The sequence below is a fragment of the Trifolium pratense genome, linkage group LG2 (assembly GCF_020283565.1).
Source record: "Trifolium pratense cultivar HEN17-A07 linkage group LG2, ARS_RC_1.1, whole genome shotgun sequence".
NCBI classification, from domain to species: domain Eukaryota; kingdom Viridiplantae; phylum Streptophyta; class Magnoliopsida; order Fabales; family Fabaceae; genus Trifolium; species Trifolium pratense.
In genome coordinates, this window is record NC_060060.1 from 30,146,358 (window position 1) to 30,170,770 (window position 24,413).

Here is a 24,413-nt window from a genome sequence, read left to right on the forward strand (position 1 = left end):
ACATGTTCCCTTGAAGGTTTCTATATTTGCGCAGAGACTATTCCGAGACAGGTTGCCGACAAAAGCAAATTTGGTGACTCGCGACATTATCTCTCCAGACGCTCACTAATGTGTGTCCGGAGGTGTGGAATCATCCCACATCGCTTAATTCAAAGGAGCTCAAGTTATTATTACATTATGAAGAGGTAGGCTTAGCATAAATTCATTATGGAGCCATGCCATCAAGAGCACAAAGCAAACTATTCTTTCGCCTTTTACTAAAGAATACTGTGTGCTCGTTGCTTCAAAGTGGCATAACTCTATTTTTGTAAGGTGGTCTCCTGTCGGAAGACCCCTATTGATCCTACTCCAAAGATTTTCTAACTTAAATTTTTTTTTTGAATGCCTTTTCTAACTTAAATGATTGTAGTTTATGATTATGATGACTTTAAATTAAATTAGATACTAACAATTATGGTTTCTTCACTTTAAATATGAATCACGCCACTTTTCGATAATTAGGTTTGGTGCTCAATTGGTGCCATTATCAATTTGGGACAGGATCATTATTAATATTACCACTTTCAATCTGTATAGGTTCAAACCTCCATGCCAGCACAACCATAGCACAAACAAGTACAATAAAACACAGACTGATACAACACCTCCACATTGCGAATAAAACTACCCCATCACACCAGAAATCTGTGATTATGCAGAAAAATTGAGCAGAAAAATACAGCACTAACTACAATCGCAAAACTTAGATTCGTTCTTTCTTTCTTTCTTTCAGTTTTCTAGTACTGCAAACACTCAAAAACGATATTCTCAAGAAATACTTTGATGTAAAAATTGCAGTTGCGGAATGTATAGATTTACTTATGAAAACAACCAAGTCCCACATTGCTTAATGAGAAGAAGTTCCAGCTATAGCTACAACATAAATAGTTGAGGTTAACAAACTTGCTAGTTGTGGAGCCATGCAGTAAGTAAATAGCGAACTATTCTTTTGCCTTTTACTAAAGAATACTGTGTACTTGCTACTATAAGTGGCGTTCCTCTATTTTTGCGAGGTGACCTTCCCTTGAAAGAAGGTCCCTAAAATTTAAGTAAAAAAATTGAATTCTTGTAATTTAAGGCCCATATAAATGATTTTAGATAAGTTAGTTTAAAATTCAACTCAACTTAAATATATTTACATGCTTCTACAAGGAAAAGGAGAGTTATTTTACTTGCGCTATTGTGTGAAATGCTCTGAGTATGCATTTTTTTTTTAAGTAAAGAAAATCAACATTCTTGAGATTGTGTATGAGATGCTGATGTTTCTCCAGCCTTCTCGTGAAGCAACGGTATAGTGCACGCTTGATTCTCACTGTCATCTTCAAATTTATCCACACTATGCACAAATATTCCTACAAGATATACATACACATTAATTAATCACAACAGATGTTAATAAAATTAATTTCCAACTTTACCATGTTTTAGGCATTTATGAAGATATTCTGATTTCCATGCGACCAAAACATCCATCATATCGGTTCAAAAGAATTACTGACGTGAATTCTTCTTTTTGGCAAATTAACAAGAACATTTTTTGAAGACATACCGATAAACCATATTCCAGCTGCTGGAAATAATACAGTTGTTAGAATCAATATCGTTGTTCTCCAGTTGTTAATGCTGTCCTGCATTATCATTTTGCGTCAAATCCTTATCAAAAGAGTTTCCAAGACACTCATTTCTTGAAAGATATGATTGTAAACAAAAACTTTAAAAGGCGCGTGGGGGAATCTCAAAAAAAAAAATGACCTCGAGAACTCCAACAAGAGGTGAGGAAGGCACGTCTCCGAAGACATGAATGGCGACAGTAGACATAGCCATCGATAGAGGCCTCAAACCTGGCTTAACATAATGGAGACATACATAATTCACCGGAGCCTGAAAAGAAAACCGCAAGCAAAGATCTAAATAATCAGAAGAAAACACGAATCAATAATACTTACAGTCCGATACGCACAAAGTGGCACTGTAGATCGGCAAATTTGGGTTTTCTGCTCCTGTTCACCATTCCAAATCGCGTGCCATGTCGATTCCCTTTTGCTTCTTTGTTCTGCCGATTCCCTTTTTCTTCTTTGTTCTGTTGCGCTTCTCATTCCTTTTCCTGTTTTGTTTTGATACATTTAATGCCTTTTGTATTCTGACAAATTCTCGCAGGCTTTCCTTGCCTCGCGGCCCGAGTATTGCTTAGTTTATTTGTTTACTTCCTTATTGCTTTTGATTATATATAGTCTGATGGTGTGGGTTGTATTCTTCATTCCTTTCGCTTGATTCTTCTTCTTGTTATTTGCTTAATTTCTTTGTTTGCTTATTTTTGCTTTTGTTGCTCACTTCAATGGCTCCTAGGATTGATTACTTGTCCGAGGTGGTTCCCGGAAGAACAGCTTGGAGGTTTACGGTTAGGGTTGCCCGAATTTGTGGATTTGTTTTGATGTTTTGTTTTTTGACTGTGCTCATTTTTATCTCTCATATTTCTTCATGTTTGCCCTGTTTTTGCAGAGGAGTTTATGTCTGACCTATTTGTGCATACAAGGTGAGTTTTGCTTAACAACCATTCTTTTTAAGGTTGCTGTTTTGATTCTCGCAGGCTTTCCTTGCCTCGCGTCCCGAGTATTACTTAGTTTATTTGTTTACTTCCTTATTGCTTTTGATTATATATAGTCTGATGGTGTGGGTTGTATTCTTCATTCCTTTCGCTTGATTCTTCTTCTTGTTATTTGCTTAATTTCTTTGTTTGCTTATTTTTGCTTTTGTTGCTCACTTCAATGGCTCCTAGGATTGATTACTTGTCCGAGGTGGTTCCCGGAAGAACAGCTTGGAGGTTTACGGTTAGGGTTGCCAGAATTTGTGGATTTGTTTTGATGTTTTGTTTTTTGACTGTGCTCATTTTTATCTCTCATATTTCTTCATGTTTGCCCTGTTTTTGCAGAGGAGTTTATGTCTGACCTATTTGTGCATACAAGGTGAGTTTTGCTTAACAACCATTCTCTTTTAAGGTTGCTGTTTTGATTCTCGCAGGCTTTCCTTGCCTCGCGTCCCGAGTATTACTTAGTTTATTTGTTTACTTCCTTATTGCTTTTGATTATATATAGTCTGATGGTGTGGGTTGTATTCTTCATTCCTTTCGCTTGATTCTTCTTCTTGTTATTTGCTTAATTTCTTTGTTTGCTTATTTTTGCTTTTGTTGCTCACTTCAATGGCTCCTAGGATTGATTACTTGTCCGAGGTGGTTCCCGGAAGAACAGCTTGGAGGTTTACGGTTAGGGTTGCCAGAATTTGTGGATTTGTTTTGATGTTTTGTTTTTTGACTGTGCTCATTTTTATCTCTCATATTTCTTCATGTTTGCCCTGTTTTTGCAGAGGAGTTTATGTCTGACCTATTTGTGCATACAAGGTGAGTTTTGCTTAACAACCATTCTCTTTTAAGGTTGCTGTTTTGATTGTTTTTATCATGTGATCAAAGCATTCTTACCATCATACTTCAGAATTTGTCAACCCTGTTTTCTTAATTTTTACAGATTAACTTTCGTTTCAGACTGCAGTTAACAGTATGTTTCTTAATCATGTTTTCATTTTGTTCATAGTATTCATATTTGCGGAATATTTATTTACTTTCATACATCTTTTGCATGACTTGTTTGTGCAGTTGATTCAAATTTGTTCTTTCTGTAGCCTTTCTATTTTGTGTTGGTTGGTTTGTGTTTATTTTTTTATTTTTTTTCAGTGACGATCGAGTTGCGCTTCCATGGTTAAAGTTACACTATAGACCATCTGGTACCATTTTTGTGCTTGATCAGACATTTGAATGTTCAATTGAGTGGTAATTTTTTCGTTTTTTTGGTTATTGCTGTGATGAAATTTTGTGTTTTTCGTGTTCTTATGTGAAATTGATGGAGTTTTTTAGATGGTTAGTATTTCATTTTCCTAATATCTTCTCTAGGGTTAGGATTTAGTAAAGTTGAAGTGTTTAGGGTTTTTTTTTCCTAAATTTTTTATTTTTTGATGGAATTTTTATCAGCAATAGTGTTTGGATCGTTCTATTGATGGATTGATTTTCAACTTTTACTGGTTAGGGTTTTGATTATTTGTGTTGGTAATGTAATACTTTGTTTTTTATTGGACTGTAGGTCTGGGCAACCTCAGATGATGAATGGAGCTGGTCAAAAACTGACTACTAATGATGCCTTAGCGTATCTCAAGGCAGTAAAGGATATTTTTCAAGATAAGAGGGATAAATATGATGAATTTTTGGAGGTCATGAAAGAGTTTAAAGGACAGAGGTATGATCATGTTGTACCACATTCTTCTTCCATCAAAACCCCTAACTTGGTGACCCAAATTATGTATTTTTATATATATATATTGGGAGAGGGGATTTGGAATTTGTTAATTGTAATTGATTTGTCTCTCCTTTTGGTGCATTTGTAGAATTGATACTGTGGGTGTCATCGCTAGAGTGAAGGATCTTTTTAGAGGTCACACAGATTTGATATTAGGATTCAACACCTTTTTGCCAAAGGGATATGAAATCACCCTTCCGATAGAGGATGAGCAACCTCACCCGAAAAAGCCAGTTGAATTTGATGAAGCTATGAGTTATGTGAACAAGATAAAGGTAAAAGTGTTGTTGAGTTTGACAGGTTCTCTTCATGCAGATTTGTTTGCATTTAGAATGAGCAGTTTTAATTTTTGAGCCTAATGGATGCTTTTCATGCAGACTCGGTTTCGTGGCGATGATCGTGTTTACAAGTCATTTCTAGAAATATTGAATATGTACAGAAAGGAAAATAAGTCTATCGACGCGGTCTACCAGGAGGTATGTGCTTTCTCTTCATGTGTATGGTATTATAGTTAAGCAAATTTTTCTCTATTTCCTCCAGTATTCGACATATTCCTTTGATACACATTTTAATCATAATTGCATTTCTTCAGGTTGCTGCCCTCTTTGAAGACCACCCAGATCTTCTTGACGGGTTTATTCAGTTTCTTCCTGACGCTATCACAGCTGCCTCTACTCATGCTGCTGCTCGGGATTCTGTGTTTCGTGATAGGCGCTCTGCAATGCCAACAGTGCGGCAAGTGCATGTTGAAAAGGTTTGTCTCCAATTCTTATGTCCCTTTCTGTAGTGAAAGGCATACCTAAGAGGCTGAACTGAGATGTGCCAGCAGTGTTGTAGTAGGCACTATAGCCATTTTGTTCAAATTCCGTTTCGCAACGGTGCTATATAGGCACTATAGCCACTCTTTCAGTGAGGTGCATGCCTCTAGGGAATTTATGGTTCATGTGAGGCATGGCTTTAACACATTATTGACAGCTATAAGTTATAACAAATCTAGTGACAGCTTTTTAATGTGCATGCTAGAATGTTAAATTGGGTAAATTAGTTATAATGTTAAGAAATATATTAATTGTTGTTTACTGCTCGAGACTCTTATCATCCAGCAGGTTAGGGTTTTGTAAATGAATGTATTTATCATTTAATTTTTTACTCTAAATGATGTTATGCTTGTGTAGTTGTCGGTATTTGCAACTTCCACCCCAATGTGTTAAAACTTTCAAAGGCCTAAATGCCCGCCTTTTGTCTTTGACTACCTTAGTTGGCTTTGTCCCCCCTCTGAGTTTCATAGTTGGTCATCAAGCTAACATTCTTCTTATCTGCTTGCCAGAGAGAAAGGACCATTGTTTCACACGGTGACCGTGACCCCAGTGTTGACCGTCCTGACCCAGAGCATGATGGACGCTTGTTCAGGGCTGAAAAGGAGCATAAGAGACGTGTGGAGAAGGAAAAGAGCCGCAGAGAAGATAGAGACAGGAGAGAACGAGAACGAAATGATAGAGATTATGAGCATGACAGGGGTCGAGATAGGGAACGGTTATCCCAGAAACGGAAATCTGATCATAAGGTTGAAGACTCAGGAGCTGAACCATTGCTTCATGCAGATCAAAATTTTGGTATGCACCCTATGTCATCAATATGGTTGATCTTGAATCTACCAACTTATCTTGTATATTTTTACCTTTCCTAACTAATGCCATGATGTGAAATGTTTGGAAACATATGCTTTCATTTTCACTTGGGAAATAAATAAATGGAGAAATATGGAACTGTAAGAACTTAAAAGCTCATTAACTTATGTGTTATGCAAAAAAATTATCACTTTTCTGCAACTTATCATAATGCTAGAATATTTATGAAAATAGCATTTCTTTTGTCGATAGGATTATCCATAATTGCAAATGATATTACTTTCTTTATTTATTATATAAAATATTCTCCTTGTTTTGCATACTGGTAGAAAATTATTTTATTCCAAATTTGATTTTTGGTGGTCTGTTCTTTGTTGAACAGTTGGTGCTTTTATTTCCTACCATTCTTATTGTAGTTTGTTATGCATCTTGAATTTTGTCATCTCAGGTATGTATAGTCAAGAGTTAGCTTTCTGTGCTGAAGTCAAAGAGAGATTACGAAATCCTGATGACTACCAGGAATTTTTGAAGTGTTTACATATTTACAGCAGGGAAATTATTACTCGACAAGAATTGCAGTCACTGGTACAGTTTATATATATATATATATTATTTTTTCTTAGTTACTTACTGATTTTCATGTCAGATTCTTCAATTATGGGTACTGTAATTAGTGTGGCTATGTTGATTTTCCGTAGTGAACATAGGTACCAATTCCTTAAATAAAAAATGTGATAGTAAAATTTATAGGGACCATACCATAACAATATAGAAAACTATGTCGGTAACTTTCACGACCATCCTTAAAAACCATCTTCCCAAATCTCATCACCAACAACATAGGAAATCAGAAAACTTAACCAACAAGACTGGGCTTGATACATCTGCCTAAAGCGCATTGTTCACTGTAGGAAGCACAAAAAATAATGAGAATCATATTTCAATACTTTTAATATATTCCTTCCATTTTGCATTCTTCCCCAATAACCTTGGTGGTACCTTTGTGTAAGTTTGCTTTCTGGCATTGGGTACAAAATCAAATTGCTCCAGCAGGAGTTGGAAAGGATAAGTGCCTTCCTTAAAGACTGAGAGATTGCTTCTCTTTTGTTCTGTTGCGTGGGGGTTTCGTGTAGTGGGAAGCTTTGTTTCTTGCTTTGTTACTTTCCCAAAATTTATCATTCCTTTTCCTGTTTTGTTTTGATACATTTAATGCCTTTTCGATTTCCTTTTTGATCTCCTTTTCAATTTCCTTTGTCTTCTTTCGCGTTCAATTTGCTACATGGATGGGTTTGGGTAAGCTTTTCGCCCACTTGCTTGTTTTACGTTCGTCTGGATTCAGCGGAAAGGTATTTGTCGGAATACTTTCCATTTTGTGTCGGATGCAGTCGGAAAGGGATTTGGCAAAAGGTTTGCTTTTGTGCTTGATTTGTCTCGTTTCCAATTTGTTTTGCCCATATGTATCGGTTTTGATTTCTTTCTCCTTCATTCCGTCTCGCTCTCTCTTTTGTGGTGGTTGTTCTTTTTCGTTTTTGTATTCTCTCAAATGGCTGGTAGGTTTGATTTCTTCATTAATCTAAATCCCAATTGAATATTGATTGTTTTTCCCCTGTTTCATTCTACAGGTTCTTGCCAGATTTGTTTCATTGGTTTGTTATGACCTGATTTGTTCTTCATATTTATTTTATTTCTCATTTTTACAGTTTTATTGTGTGTTCATTACTCTCATATTTCTTCATGTTTGCCCTGTTTTTGCAGAGGAGTTTATGTCCGACCTATTTGTGCATACAAGGTGAGTTTTGCTTAACAACCATTCTCTTTTAAGGTTGCTGTTTTGATTGTTTTTATCATGTGATCAAAGCATTCTTACCATACTTTAGAATTTGTCAACCCTGTTTTCTTAATTTTTACAGATTAACTTTCGTTTCAGACTGCAGTTAACAGTATGTTTTCATTTTGTTCATAGTATTCATATTTGTGGAATATTTATTTACTTTCATACATCTTTTGCATGACTTGTTTGTGCAGTTGATTCAAATTTGTTCTTTCTGTAGCCTTTCTATTTTGTGTTGGTTGGTTTGTGTTTCTTTTTTTATTTTTTTTACTGGTGCACTCCATCAATGTGGAGAGGTAATATAAAATGCTTCAATTGTTAACTTGTGTTGAACAAACTGAGATCAATTCTGCTTTTTCTTTGCAATACTACTAATTATCCTTATGATATGCTAATTGATAAATGCAGGGCCATGAACCATTTGTTTCATATGAGGGTCTTGAGCAGCTGCACCGGTTTTTATTTGTTCTTGGGATCACTCATGTTCTGTATAGTTTTCTCACTGTTGGTTTAGCAATGAGCAAGGTCAGCCGTCAAAGTTTCCAGGTTATTATAAGACTATGTATACTATAAAGTAATCCACAATTGTTATACCTAAAATGTGTCAAGGTTCTTGCAAGTACTAATAACTACAGTATATGATATGAGTAGTGCCTTTATTTGATATTTACTAGCAAAGTAATTCACATTACCTACCATATGCTATGTAAGGAGTGGTTTAGTTTTTATTTGTTGTGTATGTTTGTAGATCTATAGTTGGTGCAGATGGGAAAATCAGGCTACCATGGCTGCTATCGACGGAAATTTGCAAGGTAAATGACATAAATAGAATGACGCACACTTTGTCGACCAACCTTTATATTGTAAGAACTTTATCAATGCAGAAAGAAATGACAAAAGAGAAAATTGTCCGAACTTTGTTTCTACCGCCTATTTCTAATGTAATAATCTTTGCATCATACTCGCATCACAATAATATTGCATATACTTTAACTAATTTTATTCTACAGGAAAGATAAACAAGGTGATGAGGCGGCAAACGACCTTTGTTTTCCATCACACTTCTCATCCATGGAGCAGGAATTCAATACTAATCTGGATGGTGATATATCGTCGACGTTAATTAATTATGCATCTTTACTTATTGTTTATCTAGCAATTGAACTAACTATCATTGCACCTTTCAATTTGAAAAATATCAATCTCAAAAGAAGTAAGACAAGATAATGAAAATATTCTTTATACTTCTAAATTCGCTTAGTACACGAGCCATATGCATATTCAGGATGATGACAATTTGTGATCTGACATTGCAGCTATGTTTTCTGCGTCAGTTTAGGAGTTCCATACAAAAATCAGATTACCTTGCGCTTCGTCTTGGTTTCATCACTGTAAGTGTTTACTTGTAGACAGGAGATTCTTCCTCACTAATATATAATATTCTATACCACTGATCTTATAAGCTCCCTACTTTTGTAAATTTGCAGGAACATAGATTGCCGTTGTCATATGATTTTCATAAATATATGGTTCGAAGCATGGAAGATGAATTTCATGCCATTCTAGGAATAAGGTATGAATCCCTTTGAAATTTAATTTATGCTTATTAAGATTTATCAATCCATGCATATTTTTTCATGAAAAGCATGGTTTAGAGCTGAAAATTACCTGTTTCAATTTTGCAGCTGGCCGCTTTGGGTTTATACCATAGTCTGCATCTTTGTGAACATCCATGGTAACTTTCCTTTTCGTAAATCATAATAGAGAATGTGTAGACTGAATGAAGTGTCTTTGTTGATTTTGTCTAATAATTGAATTTCTAAATTTGCAGGTCTAAATATATACTTCTGGCTCTCCTTTATACCTGCAATTGTATGTAAAATAATCTGTTTTCATTTTTCAACAAATCAAAATGAATTAGTCCATTGAAAATTATTATTTTGGATAACTTCTGATTTCGCTATGCGTAAAAGCTTGTGATGTTAATAGGTACAAAACTTCAACATGTTGTAGCCACTTTAGCACTTGAAATCTGGGAGCAGCAGGGTCCATCTGCCAGAACACAAGTAAAGCCACGCGATGGTTTGTTTTGGTTCAACAAACCAGAGATATTGTTATGGCTAATACAATTTGTGATATTTCAGGTAAAATCTTGAATGCATTTGTAATTGTTTCATTCTTCATCGTTGTTTTTTGTTCTTATTTTCTCTATTATTCATGCAGAATGCCTTTGAAATGGCTTCATTTATTTGGACATTGGTAAGATTTAGATTTTTCAAGAATGTATCTATATGCCTATATCTATTCCATTACATGAACTAATATACTAAGTGCAATCTTTGTTAAAACAAAATTGCATGTCTATTGTGTAGTGGGGATTTAAAGAACAATCATACTTCATGAGACACCATTATATGATCATCATTCGGCTGACATGTGGGTAGGTTTCATCTCTCTCACGAATTCTTTGTTCTACATTATCGACTAATTTTCGAGATTCTACAATACTTAAATTTTTGGATTCTCTTACATTTTCTCATTTCTAAACTTGTTTTGCAGAGTTTTTGTTCAGTTCTGGTGTAGCTATATGACAGTGCCCCTTAATGTGATAGTTTCACAGGTTAGCTTAAACTTTCTAAGAAATCCTTACTCTCATATTTTGTAACATTGTTCCAACAACAATGTGACCTAAGTAAATTTATTTGATTATCATATTCATCATTGTTTACTGCAGATGGGATCGCGATGTAAGAAGGCTCTAGTGACAGAGAGTGTTAGAGATTCCTTACACAGTTGGTGTAAGAGAGTAAAACAGAAATCTAAGCATGATCATTCTCTGCATTCACATACCGCTAGATCAATATGTTCCCTGGGATCAACAATCGATGAGAGGGATGAGATAACAGTGGTATCTGGCACTCTAACTCGAACAACTTCCTTAGACTTAGAGTCTTTGAATCAGATGACAGTAACTTCAGTAGACCAGCTGAATTTTCTGACTTCAAACAACCTCGATGATTCAACCGATTTGTCAGAATCCGTACATATTAATTCACATTACAATAATGTTGACAACGGAGAGGAAGCTAAAGTTGAGACTCTTCTTGATTTGTTTCACAAAACATGATCAATATTTTGTTTTATACAAGTCCTACTGCATAACAAGTTGAAATTCTAAAGTATAGTATAGATGTGCAAATCATTCTTAATCGCTATGAAGTATAGATGTACATTATATATATATCACTATTAGAAGTAATAAATTTAGCACCAAAATTTGGAATATTTCTCTGTATTTTTCTCGTTGTTTTCTTCCCTCTTTTTTTTTTTTTTATCTTTAACCCTCTTGTTCTTAGTGGAAAGGGACTCTAATGCTCCGAGCTCAGCCGGAAAATAAGTAATGTTGACCAGCGATTTCTCTAGATGAAATTCAAACGCGATTTCTTCCAAACCGTTGGTAATTAAGTAAAACTCGTTAACCACTTGACGATAGACAATTAGATAGTACATGTCTCAATTTTAAATGATATATTGAATTATTAAAGCCATAGAAAATTGATCCCCCAACATTTTGGAAATCAAATCCTACACATAAACATCATCAAATTCAGAAAGTAAATTATCAGTTTATCCACTCATATACACAATCGGCTGTCGCCGGAAGGAAGAGACTCGTCGCTGCCACAACCGTTCATCGGAGGCAAAAGCACAACTCGATCGTCACTGGAAAAAATAAAAAAAGAAACACAAACCAACCAACACAAAATAGAAAGGCTACAGAAAGAACAAATTTGAATCAACTGCACAAACAAGTCATGCAAAAGATGTATGAAAGTAAATAAATATTCCACAAATATGAATACTATGAACAAAATAAAAACATACTGTTAGTTACATTCTATGATTAGGATTTCCTTTTAATCAGAATGAGTCAATAATCAATCTTAATATTAAAGTTAATAAATTGATTTTTTATTTATTTATTTAACTTTGTACTAGGATACAATTCTTAAACTTTTTGAAACCCAAAAAATATTCAGCTTTTATTTTTTAAGAGACTGATTAATATTTGCTTATATTTAAACCATTGTATTTGTTGATATTTAAACCATCATATTTTAAGAGACCGATTAGGTTTATGTTGTGATTACAAAAGGGAAAACATATAAAATTCAAATAACAAATATATTTGCAACGAAAATTTTACTTCTCAGATCAACTTCTTGAAAAAAAAAAGAAATTATAGGGAAAAAAGATATAAGATAATGCATTATCTTATATTCAAAAACTTAATTTTTTTTTTTTGTTTTATACGAATAACGGGCTACATGTGTCCCATATGGGCTAGCCCGTATTTTAAACTGAATATTATGATCGGGCTAAAAGCCATAAAAAAGAATCGGGCTAATATTTTAAGGTTCAAACTCTATATATATTCGGGTTTGGCAAGACAACCAAACAAGTTAGTCTATTTTAACAGCTCTACATTAAAAAACAATAATTGTGTATTTTTTTAATAAGAAATTGTGTATTTTCTTTATTATAGTTGCAAAACAAATTATAGTCAATAATTATTAAAAAATATTGTGTATTTTCTTTACTACGTGTCTCTTAAATATGATTAGTCAATAAGGATGAAAATTTGACCCATCCACAGTGGGCACCCGGAAAAAATACCCGCAACGGGTAGAGTAAAACCCACATTTGGATACAGGCATTGGTATGAGTAATTACCCATAAAAATGAGCAGGTATGGGTGCGAGTATGTATATCAATTTATTTTATATCCCACCACATACCCACGTACCCACATAATATATATCTATTTATTTTATTTATATTATTATATAATAATATATGTATATCAATTTTAAAAAATAAAACTCTATTAAACCTTATACATTTTTAATAAAAATGTTTATTTATAAGATAATGCAAACTCAATGTGAATATATCAACAAATATATGAATTTTAGCATGAGGTTGGTAATGATTTTGTTTATAATTTTCATTAGTCGACATTAAAATCTCTTAATTTTTTTTAATTCTCTTAAAATTATGTGATATTTTATAATTGATCGATGAGTTTTTCGTAAAAATGCGGGTAACGGGTATGATATGGATACTTAGGTACCATATGGTATGGGCACGGGCAGGGACGGATCCATAAATCTATAAAACGGGAGGCCGGAATAACTAAATAATAAATATTAAATAAATAATAATTATAATAATATTTAAATATACTCAATAAAAAATACATCACATTGTTTATCTAAATTGTACACGACATTGCTCTATATCATAAAATTCATCTACAACCGAATTTGTATTAAATTTTTTAGCAATTCTTCTCTCGGTGTAAGTAATCACATAATTAGTTTGAAATTCATTTTCTATCTTGTTTCTCAACCTATTTTTCACAATCTTCATAGCAGAAAATAATCTCTCACTTGTAGCAAATAATCAGAACTAACTTAATTAAATTTGGACTTTAGTAATGTATAATATATATTATCAAAATATTTTAAAGTAAATTGTTACAATTACTATGTTGTGGGTACATGTTTTGCACCAAAAGGTAGTTACTAATCTTTAAACACATCTCTCAAATATCAATTTATGTGTATATATGTATCTAGAACAAGTGTATCAAAAAAAAAATACGACAAGAGGGGGGGGTCTCAGCCCCTACTTGCCCCCCCTTATGTCCGTCCCTGGACACGGGTACAAAGGTTGTTACCCAAACGGGTATGAGAATGGAGACATGTATTTTTTCAACGTGCGGGTATGAGAATATGTATCATAGTACTCTTACCATACCTTACCCATTGTCATCTCTAATAGTCAAAATATTTATCATAAAATAATTATACAAAAATATTTTCAATGATACATCATAATTTTAGTCTAAGTTTTAATCTCCCAAAATTCTTATCATTGACATTATAAAAATTTAATTTTAAATTTAATCCACCCGTGCGAAGCACGGGTAAAAGTATATCAATCAATATCAATGGGTAAGGTATGGTAAGAGTACTATGATACATATTCTCATACCCGCATGTTGAAAAAATACATGTCTTACTTCTTTTTTATGTTTACAAAGTTTATGAATAGCATACAAGTTTGTTGCTTATTTCTTTCAACTATCTTGTCAATGTTTTTTAAGGCTATGAATTTTACTTTCTATCTGCTGTTTTCAACAACTTCTTCCTAAAATTGGTTTCATTTTTAATCCACCCGTGCGAAGCACGGGTAAAAGCCTAGTAACAGTACAATGAGATTTAGTTCTTAGAGACCAAGTTTCCATCTAATTTCCCAAATGTAGAGGTTATTTTACTTGAAACACATAAATATTCATTGATGGTAAGTGTGTAAAAAGGGAAGTACCTGAGTGGAAAAAACAAGAAGTTCGCCGATAGAGAAAAGAACAAGAAAGCCATTCACATTTCTGCATAAGAAGGCACCAAAAAAAAATGCTGCACCAAGAAATGTTGTCACTGATAGAAGCTGCAAAATTTAAGGAGTGTAGACTTAGTGAGTAATTAGTGTTATTAGGAATGAGTTATGTATAACGGTATAAAATTAATACTTTAAACCATCTTTAATTTGAATACCAACCTTAAATGCATTTGGTAAGGTGTTAGTCATAAAATCAAGAACAAAGCCTCCAGCTAATGTGCCCACTATTCCGCATACGACTGTAATTCCTCCAAATACCAAATCTGCATCAGCCTACAAAAAGTATACAAGCTTTAATATACAAAAATGAACTATGACAGTAATGGCTTTTGTATGCATAAGGGATCACTGGATGAAGCAAAATCTCACCATGTGATAAATATTATAGCAAGCTTTGGGACCCCAATATGAGTAAGCACCTATGACAAAGTTGTATGCTATGTGGCCTACAAATAGAACCATATATGTTGCTCAACCTCAACTCTTCCATCAAATGAAGGACTTTAACTCACACTTGACATATCACAACAATGCGTACAGTATATTAGTGGGAGTTAGAAGTAGGTACCTAGGACATTGATAACATAAACCTTATCAAGATGGAGTGCTTTCATATCAACCAAAAAACTTGAAACCTGATCAAACATTTTTGTCGCAGATTTAGACCTAAATAAGAATCGATCAGATATAATTTCAAATGCATCAGCCACTAAATGATAGATGTCAAAAGGTATGTGTTCTAACTTGGATTGGTCATTTGAGCTTTTGTCTTTGAACTCGGCCTTTAAGGACAGTGACTCTTCTTTGCCAATCGAAGCGTTCGTGACTTTGAATCAAACAAACGAATTTTGTTAAGGATAATAAAATTTTAGGGATTATATTTAGCTTATGCTTAATTCTTAGTGTACCTTGAATTTCTAATGCAACTGTCTCAGGTACTTGCGCCGTTATCATATCAGTGGGAAAAAAACCTGGATCCAAAAGTAGTTTAAAGATGGAATATAATAATAGGAGTTTATTATAAACCAATGCAAGAAAAGTGTGTACCTTTCAACTGTAAAGGCTTCATTAAAAATCCTAAAATAGCTAATGGAAGCATCAATATAGACTCTATCCAGAACGCATAACGCCAACCAAAATAACTTCCAACCTGTTATTGAACACAAAGGATAAACCAGAAATTAAGTACATGAATAATTAGTATTTAGTGTTTAATAGTGATATCGAAATCAGATAAAGACTTACCAAACCACCATAGATATAGCCAAGTGCGTATCCCGATGGTATACACATGTAAAATATTGCGAGCCATGTTGTTTTCTGATGCAAACATTATTAGTATGAGATAGAAATTCCCATCAAGTGATTAGTAGTAATATTCTTTGTCAGTTTGATTTCAGTTATGCGATCACTCTGCCTAACTCTGATTATATAAAGAAATTTTACATGTGAAAGAAACAAACCTGAGAAGCTGGGGCAATGTCATCAATAAAAGGTGCTGCTAGACTTATAAACGAAGCCTCGCCAACGCCAACCAGCCTATAGAGAATAACGAAAGCAATTCTCGTTATATTTGGTACTAATATTTAACTGCAGGAAAACGAAAACATCATATAACTTGAAAGTTAAGGGATCACTTACATGCGACAAACTGAAATGGACCAGAAATTAAAAGAAAAACCACAAAATAAGGTTGCAAGAGTCCAAATTGACGATCCAATTCCTATAAGTCTAAATGGATTTACGCTGCAAAACATACGAATTGGGAGAAAGGGACTAACTATAATAAGAATAGGCTTCAAAATGATTGCAACACGAATGGTTATTCTAATTACCTCTTAGCTAGAGAGGCAAATATCGGAGAAGCCACGAGAAGTCCAACCATAAAAGCAGATGATAAAATCCCATCTTCAAAATTGTTCAAGTTAAAATCCCCCCTACACACAAGCAATCAAATATATTCAGTAACACCTTCAACAACCACATTGAACATGTTGCTGAAGAATGTATATTCAAAAAACCACCAAAAGCTCAAAACTAAATTGTATGAAAAATTAAATGGTAAAATGTGAGAGAATAGTATTTATATATCTTACTGTATTCCTGTACCAGAAGTACAAGTAGCAGCACCTTCGGTGCATGTTCCCTTACTTCCATTAACACCATTGCTAGCTATTGCTCCTTGATCCAAATAGTTTAGCAAATTAATCACACAAAATATAGCAAGTAACCTGCAAAACAAAAACCATTATAACTTTTTTTTGGTCATGTAGCCTAAATGCTAGAAATTTCACCTTGGATAAGTAGAGTGTCCGATGTTCGAACCACAACCCTTGCATATAAAATACAATATCCCTACCAGACACCAGCTATTAATAACACTAATAGAAAAAAAAAGTAATAAATAAACACAAGCATTTCACAAAAATATATGGTAATACTAAATACTAATACCTTTTGGGTGTAAACCATGAAGTTGTGGGAGTCATAGTGGAAAGAGAAGAAGAATGCATATGCTTTGGATATTACTTGCAATTGTAGCTCATCATGTGACCGACATATCTAAATATATAAATGCAATACAAAAATTGAAAGTTAGCTTCATTCAATATTGTCAAAAAAAAGCTTCATTCAAATTTATTTATTTTTATATATTGGTGAAACATTCAAATTTATTTTTATAAATGCTCACATGTATTTGGTCCCGTAACAAAAAAAAAACTGTATTTTTTGGTCCCATATTTATTACTATTACTACAAACAAAATATTCAGGTCCATTTTTAGATAGTGTTTGATCGGATATTAGTATATGTAGACAAACTTGTTTAAATAATCAGGTCCATTTTTAGATAATTTTTTTTTTAAATAATCAGTATTACCTAAGGTACAATACCCTACCCATACCATACATCTATCTTGTTGGACTTGGAGCATTTTTCATCACTCATTCATCAACTATATATGTTCAACGGTAACTTTAAGAAGTACGTGATGTGTCAGTATTTATGGCTGTGGGTCACAAATGTTTTGTACTGTGTGCGTAAGACTTTTTCCGTCATGTCTCCATTATAGATATGAGATCAATAATGACTCACGAACGGGAAAAGAAGAATAAGTAGGACATGCTTGCGTTTTGATATGGTTAAAAACAATGTCCAGATAGAACAACTTTTGTCGTGTCCTGTGTGATTTGAAAATGATTATGAGACTGGATAAATTGGGTAGTAAGGAATATGATAAAAACAAGATTTTTGTCTCTCACTCAACCACACAACTATAAAAAATACGAAAATACTCACTTAATTTCCTGGTGGAATGGTTTCAGTGAGTTGATGTAAGGTAGTGAAAAATGAGATTAAGGTAGTGAAAAATTGGGTTTTTTTTTCTGTGTCCAAATCAAACGAACCAAGTCTCTATTTGTAGAGAAAAAAAAATTATGAATTTTGGTATAAAAAAAAATAAAAAATTAATTTACAACGAAATAATTGAGTTCAAAGTATTAAATGGAAAAAAATCACGCTCAGCCAATCAGACAGCGACACGTGTCCTGCTTTTAAAAAGTAGATTCTTCTCTCTCCAGGGTGTAATCCAGTGTGGTGCACGCGCTGGAATCTGATGGATTCGGATGATCTGGGCTGTCTGATTGATCAGACAGTCTTGATGAGATCAGATCTTGGCTGTCTGATGGAAATCAACGGCCTGTAACCATGGTCCTGCGGTACGCGCGCGACACTGGATCCACGTCCATTGATGGTAATTTGGTTAATTAATTAAAAAGAATGGGTATTTTGGTCCAACTGAAAAGATGCACTTTGCTAATTTAGACCCAACTGGGTCTAAATTAGCAGCCCCCATATATATATATATATATATATATATATATATATATATATATATATATATATATATATATATATATATATATATATATATATATATATGTTTATACATTTAAAAAACTTATTTATACATCACATTTGAAGTTACTTTGGTATCTTCTTCATTAACATTGATTAGCAATATCTTTAACTCATTCTTCAAAATAACTATGGAAATGACAACATATAATTGATCATGGAAAACAATCGATATAAGTTTTTATTTATATTATAAATCTCATTGAAGGATTCTGAGTTGGATAAACTACTTCATTATCCCTTACCAAAAAACTATTATATTATCGAATTTGACATTTATATTAATTTGAAACTTATTGGAGCAAAAATAAATCAACTTAACTCATACCCAAATATCGAATATGATAAAAATCATACAGGGCATAACAACCATTAGTAAATTTTATTTTATCTATTTTTTTTACTAACATTAGAAAGTAGACAATCGACCAACTCCTTATATTTACAAAGATTAGACAAAATATTATTAGCAAAAACATTAATTTTTTTGAAAAAAAAAACAATAAAATAAACAAAATTATAAAATGAACAAAAAAATTTAAAATGAATAATAACCAAAAATAATAATAATAATAATAATAATTACAATTAGTACCCCGCATTAAATGGATGTAAGTGGATGATGTGGCTAAATGAAAGGTTTTCATTGGTTTGTGGATTAGAGTTTAGATAAACAATTCCACAACTATCTAGGATTTATATATATATAGATACGGCAAACCATATCCATACTCTCGTGCAAGTACATATTATACCATTAATTGTTTTTGAAATCTCTATTCAATTGATCAAACGATTCATTATTTTTATATAGATAGATGGGAATGGATTCTCTCAAGTGTAATTTACAATTTACACTTGAGAGAATAAAGTGTGGTTTATTACCATTGATCAAGAGAGAAAAACATATAAAAATTTAGAGAAAATGAATTTAGATATAGTGTTAGATTACAATTTATTCTCTTAAGTATAAATCACACTTGAGAGAATCTATTTCCATAGATAGATAGATGTGACATTTATTATTGGTCTCATGTCATGATTGCTTAAACTTATATGAACTATCATACTATTTCATAGACTTCCCGAACATCAAAGAATCAACAAAGACAAAAATAAAAGCCTCCAAAAGGACTATTTATTACAACCATTTAGCATTTGTGCACAAAATCACATAGGAAAAATTAGAAGATCAAAGTTTTGTATGATAAAATTATTAAATATTATAATACAACTATAGAATAAATAGTCATAGTTATAGTTAAGGAATAGGAAAGAGTAGTATAAGGTTGGTGTGACAAAGTTGTTTTTTAAAAAATATTAGGACAATAGTAATTAATTAATTAAAAATGTAACTAATAAATTTATTTATAAAATTTATTTTATTTTTCAATTCATATATATATATATATATATATATATATATATATATATATATATATATATATATATATATATTCAAAATTTAGTGGAAAGTTAAGACAAAATAATGTAAAAAAATGTAATTATAGTCTCTTGTAATGATTTTTCTTTATCGATTCTTATCTCAACGTGCATTAAATTGATTTAGGGTAAGTTTGAATTTGACTTATTTTTGAACTTATGAAAAGAGCTTATGCAAATAAATAGATTTTTATGTTAATTCATAAGTTTCTACTAACAAAAATTGTATCTTTATAAATTGTTTTTTCATAAATTATCTTGAAAAACATATAATAATACAAAACTTATTTATTTGCATAACTTATTTTGCATAAAAAAATTTTTATCGATGTTCAGGTTTATTTTGTCCTATCAATATAAAAGTTTAACTTTAATTCATACCGTGTTAGAAACTAATAAATTAGTCAAGATATACCAAGAGTAAGAAAGAGAAATAAAACCAAAATTAAAATAAAAATGAAGTATATATACCACTTAAAAGTTGCTTGGAGAAAGTGACGATCACACAACACCAAAACATATGCTACGGACATATTTAGCACATCTACACATAGCTCTGATTGGCAAAATTCAGTTAGTTGATAAAGTAGCTGATAGATGGAAAGTTAGCTTGTAGCTGATAGTTAAAAAGTTACTTAGTTGAAATTAAAGTGTTTGGTGAAATTAGGTTTTAAAATGATTGATAAATATAAAAACACATAAAAGGACATGCATGTTAGTGGGTAGTTTTTTATTTTATAAAAAATAATAAAATTAAATTAAAGGTTATAAATGTAAATAACCGTAAAAAGCTATAAGCTCAAACGCTACTTGAAATAACATCTCAAAAAAAACTATATGCTAATTAATAAGAAAAACTTTTTATCAAACACGCTTATTTTTTTCGAACAAACTTATAAGCTAGTCCAATAAGTTATAAGTTAGCTTATTGGACCTACCAAACACACCCAAAATCATATATTTATAGATATGATATCATAGAAATAAAATAATAGAAATTTATAATTTTTGAGAAAACAAGTAATACTAAATAAAAAGTGTAACTGTTAATTAAAAAAACATTATTAGTAATAGATAGTTAAGGAATATGAAAGGAGAAAAAGAAAAGAAAAAAAAAGAAGGTGCAATTATGCTGATTAATTTTTTGTTGTCATTATATATAAGTATAACATGAGTAGTGAAAGATCGCTACTATATAGACGTTTTTTTTTAAGTTTTTATTTTTTTCAAAACTTTCACATGCTTATCAACATAATAATCGTAGCATTTTTCTTTATTTATTTTTGCAAAAAAAATATTAAGAGCCATATTATTATTGTAACATACGTAGTATATTGTTGGATAATTTATTTTTTTTTGTCTTAAATGAAGTGGAGGGTTGTAGGGTCATGTTTGATTCTGAAAGGGTCAAGGTTTCTTGTCTTTTTTACAAAAGGTTGAAGCAATGTTTTAAAAACCGAACCGGACCGGCCGGTCCGACCGGTTCGACCACGAACCGGTGCCCTCGGCGGTCCGGACGACTAGCAAGAACCGCTAGTCAGTGGAACCGGTCAAAAACCGGTGTGAACCGGTATGAACCGGTGTGAACCGGTGTGAACCGGAAAAACCGGCCGGTTTTTCTCTCACTTAAAAAAAAAAAAAATTGATTTTTTAATTAAAAAAAACGATGGATTGAAATTGAAAGGTTAAAAAATCAAAAATCTTTCCTTTCCAACCATAGACTCAAACACGTGAAAAAATTATATGAACGGTTCAATATAAACGGTTCAATAACGGTTGAACCGATCCGACCGGTTGACCCTTGAACCAGTTGTCACAACGGTTCGACCTCCGGTCCGGTTCTTAAAACATTGGGTTGAAGTTGAAGGTTTTTAGATTGAGTGACTTTATGTTTGGGAAATGTTTGGGAAAGATGTGGACGGAGGGAGAGAGAGAGTCCCTTATCATAAATAGAACTTCAACAGGTCATGTCTGAAATTTTTGTTGGATCTGTAGTATATATTGCTGTTGTGATTGAAATTGGTGAAACAGAAGAAAAATTGCAAGGTTCTCAAATACAAACCTTGGCTGCATTAGCCATGCTTTACTAGAAAACATATAGTTGCAATTTCATTAGTTGATTTAGTGGATTTGCTTGTGTCTATGATGTTAAGAAGCGTTTTTGATAGGGGTGTACATGGGTTGGGCAAATTCGGTCGACCCGGTCAAACCCACCCAATCCAACCCAAAAAGTGGGTTGGGTCGGGCAAGTGGGTGGATATGGATTTCAAAAATGAAAAACCCATTAAAAAAGTCGGGTTTCGGGTAAAACCGGACCCAACCCAAAAAACCCACTAACCCACTATTGCTATATTTCTTGAATTTTTTTTATGAAAATACTAAAGATTTTTTCATTTGATTATTAAATATTTTTATATTGAAAATGAGTTATACTATTTTTTACGAAAATAAAAAAGATTGAATAATTTTATGAACAAATATGATAATTTTTCGCATTATTTTTTAAAAATTTTAAAAAATTGAATAATTTTCATAAACAAATATAGTGATTCATGGTTTAGTCATTTGATATTAAAAAAAGCAAAAAAATCATTTGGATAACACGCTATCCAACCCGTAAATTAGTAGATTTACACAAAAAAAATGGTTGATTATTTTTTATAGTGAAAAAAAGTTACCATATTTTTCAAGAAAATACATTGATTGAGTTATTTTTTATGAAAAAATATTTTTAGATATTTAATATAAAAAAAATAGAAAAATAATTTGGGTAACCCACAACCCAACCCAATCCAACCCGGAAATTGGTGGATTTACCCAACCCGGGCCAATGTTATAACGGGTGGTTATTTTACTAAACCCAACCCGGAGTACCATATGTGGTTTGTGTTTTGGTTTCGGCCAAACCCAACCCAATCCGGCCCACGTACACCCCTAGTTTTTGAAACCCATAAGTCCCACATTGCTTAATGGAATATAAAATTCCAGCTATAGCTAAAATATAAATAGGTAAGGCTAATATTCTTTCAAAATTGTGGATGACCACAAAGCGAACTATTCTTTTGTCTTTTACTAAAAAAATACCGTGTGCCCGTTGCTTCAAGTGGCATACCTCTATTTTTGTAAGATGGTCTCCTTATAGAAGGCCCTGTTAATCTTAGTCTTTAATTTTTCCCACTTAGGTGAAAATTAGAAGGTTGATGAGTTTTCTACATTATATTTTTGCCATTCTAGTATCCTCATTTTTTTTTTTATTTTTTTTTTTTTGGTATAGAAGTATCCTCATTTTAAATTTGATGAATAATGTCTGTTGTTCACGTATGTAAACTTAAAATACAAAGGGTGAGCTACTCTATGGAGCAACACAAGAGAAGCTCCAAGAATACTCTAAAGAGATTAAAGTAAAATACAATGTTTTGCCCTAGAATAAATCTCTCCTGTTTTCATATTAAATGTCTTCTTTTATAGTCCAAAATTCCTTGACCTAATGGGCCTTTTCTTGGTTAAGGTGTACAAGCCCAATAAGCTATAATACTGAGATCCATAAGCAGCTCGTCCGTACAGGACGCTTGGAGTTAAAGCATGTGTAGCTCACGTGACTTATTCATGCAAATCACGTGGACTGGAATGAGTGTAGCTCACGTCATTATGTTCTTTCGTACGAGACACATTGAGCTTGTAGTGATGGAGGTTGGGCTCACCATAACCTGAATGGTCTAGATGAGCTAAACATGCTGAAGGTGGATCTCGTGATGGGGTTGAGCTGGGCTGGAGATAGAGCTCATGATGAAGCTAGACCTGCGGAAGTGGAGCTAACGGTGAAGTTGAGCTAGGCTATGAAGTTGAGATTATAATGAAGATGAGCTAGGCCTGTGTAAGTAGAGCTCGTGGTGAAGCTGAGCTAGACCTGCTGAAGTGGAGCTCATAATGAAGTTGAGCTAGGTTGCAGAGGTGGAGCTCATGCTGAAGCTAAGCTAGGCCTGATGGAGCTCATAATGAAGTTGAATTGGGTTTAGGGAAGTGGAGCTCATAATAAAGTGTATCTAGGCCTACAGAAGGGGAGCTCATGATGAAGCTGAGCTAGGCCTGTTGAAGTGGAGCACATGAATGGTCAAAGTATAATATAATTCATAGAGTTTAATTGATATACACCGACAGTGTAAAATAGTTTTACACCATCGTCCAATAAACAACCATCATTTTGCCATGTCATATCAAGAAAGTGGGGTGAAGTTGAGTGATGTGGCGGAAAACATAGTTGGTATTGATTGATAGTGTAAAATTATTTTACACCGTCGGTGCATATCAATTAAATCCTAATTCATATGGTATGGTCTCCATACCAGTCCAATGCCATGGTTTGATAGTTAGATGTGGTGCTCAATTGGTGTCATTATCAATTAGGGACCGATTTAGGAACTAGTAGTCCCTCCGATCTCATATATAAGCAAAGATTTATTTTTCAGGTTCGTTGAATAAGATATGAGACCAGAAAAAGAAATCTTTGCTTATATATGAGACCAAAGGAAGTATAAGATATGAATCGCTTCTAAGTGCTTACTGTTTATATTTTGACATGCTTACCTTTCTCGGCCGAATTGATCGAAAAGAACCTACTTCAACCAATATGCCCTTAGTCACGGTTATACATAACATAGATATAACACTTGGAAAGGGTGGACAATAAGCTAGAGTAGCTAATGCTGTAGCGAAACATATTGCAAAAGAGGGGAAATCGGCAACATTAAA

At 32.9% G+C, this 24,413-nt stretch overlaps 2 protein-coding genes, 2 non-coding genes and 1 pseudogene across 11 annotated transcripts; 4 read left to right on the top strand and 1 right to left on the bottom strand.

Moving 5' to 3' along the window:
* Nucleotides 1-211: 211 nt before the first annotated feature.
* LOC123911960 lies at nt 212-322 on the top strand (annotated as a pseudogene).
* A 504-nt stretch (nt 323-826) lies between these two features.
* On the bottom strand, nt 827-16,954 carry LOC123906916 (probable sphingolipid transporter spinster homolog 2). 2 transcript variants are annotated; one of them, XM_045956945.1, is made up of 16 exons: nt 16,758-16,954; nt 16,400-16,534; nt 16,139-16,240; nt 15,945-16,049; nt 15,767-15,842; nt 15,549-15,623; nt 15,351-15,453; nt 15,212-15,274; nt 15,048-15,129; nt 14,872-14,969; nt 14,673-14,749; nt 14,463-14,576; nt 14,232-14,351; nt 1,792-1,920; nt 1,589-1,667; nt 827-1,391 (listed from the first exon to the last, which is right to left on the bottom strand). In XM_045956945.1, the coding sequence occupies exons 1-16, from the start codon at nt 16,814-16,816 to the stop codon at nt 1,267-1,269; spliced, it is 1,542 nt and encodes a 513-aa protein (XP_045812901.1). In that variant the 5' UTR covers nt 16,817-16,954; the 3' UTR covers nt 827-1,266. The 2 variants fall into 2 exon arrangements, with proteins under 2 accessions (XP_045812901.1, XP_045812902.1); XM_045956946.1 differs by lacking the exon at nt 15,549-15,623 and having other exon boundaries at nt 828-1,391; nt 16,758-16,898.
* On the top strand, nt 956-1,076 carry LOC123911957. The gene has a single exon (XR_006810819.1). It is a non-coding gene; the product is annotated as a U5 spliceosomal RNA (small nuclear RNA).
* Nucleotides 2,423-11,123, top strand: LOC123906915 (paired amphipathic helix protein Sin3-like 4). 7 transcript variants are annotated; one of them, XM_045956938.1, is made up of 16 exons: nt 2,539-2,572; nt 2,816-2,867; nt 2,969-3,002; nt 3,400-3,433; nt 3,764-3,859; nt 4,167-4,319; nt 4,468-4,654; nt 4,757-4,855; nt 4,972-5,133; nt 5,707-5,992; nt 6,456-6,592; nt 9,812-9,982; nt 10,062-10,097; nt 10,211-10,278; nt 10,398-10,458; nt 10,573-11,123. In XM_045956938.1, the coding sequence occupies exons 1-16, from the start codon at nt 2,547-2,549 to the stop codon at nt 10,963-10,965; spliced, it is 1,995 nt and encodes a 664-aa protein (XP_045812894.1). In that variant the 5' UTR covers nt 2,539-2,546; the 3' UTR covers nt 10,966-11,123. The 7 variants fall into 7 exon arrangements, with proteins under 7 accessions (XP_045812897.1, XP_045812896.1, XP_045812894.1 ...); XM_045956940.1 differs by lacking the exons at nt 2,539-2,572; nt 2,816-2,867; nt 2,969-3,002 and adding an exon at nt 2,430-2,437; XM_045956942.1 differs by lacking the exons at nt 2,539-2,572; nt 2,816-2,867; nt 2,969-3,002 and adding an exon at nt 3,558-3,587 and having other exon boundaries at nt 3,394-3,433.
* Nucleotides 16,955-22,694: 5,740 nt separating the features above from the next.
* LOC123911967 lies at nt 22,695-22,813 on the top strand. The gene has a single exon (XR_006810825.1). It is a non-coding gene; the product is annotated as a U5 spliceosomal RNA (small nuclear RNA).
* Nucleotides 22,814-24,413: the final 1,600 nt, after the last annotated feature.

What these genes read in the sequence shown, in the direction of transcription:
- LOC123906916 (XM_045956945.1), bottom strand. Translation starts at nt 16,816, where the DNA reads ATGCATTCTTCTTCTCTTTCCACTATGACTCCCACAACTTCATGGTTT. An exon ending in AGCTCAAATGACCAATCCAA is followed by an intron (nt 14,970 to 15,047) that starts GTTAGAACACAT and finishes ATTCTTATTTAG; the next exon opens with GTCTAAATCTGCGACAAAAA. An exon ending in CCTTACCAAATGCATTTAAG is followed by an intron (nt 14,352 to 14,462) that starts GTTGGTATTCAA and finishes TAAATTTTGCAG; the next exon opens with CTTCTATCAGTGACAACATT.
- LOC123906915 (XM_045956938.1), top strand. Translation starts at nt 2,547, where the DNA reads ATGTCTGACCTATTTGTGCATACAAG. An exon ending in GACCTATTTGTGCATACAAG is followed by an intron (nt 2,573 to 2,815) that starts GTGAGTTTTGCT and finishes AATGGCTCCTAG; the next exon opens with GATTGATTACTTGTCCGAGG. An exon ending in GAACAGCTTGGAGGTTTACG is followed by an intron (nt 2,868 to 2,968) that starts GTTAGGGTTGCC and finishes CTGTTTTTGCAG; the next exon opens with AGGAGTTTATGTCTGACCTA.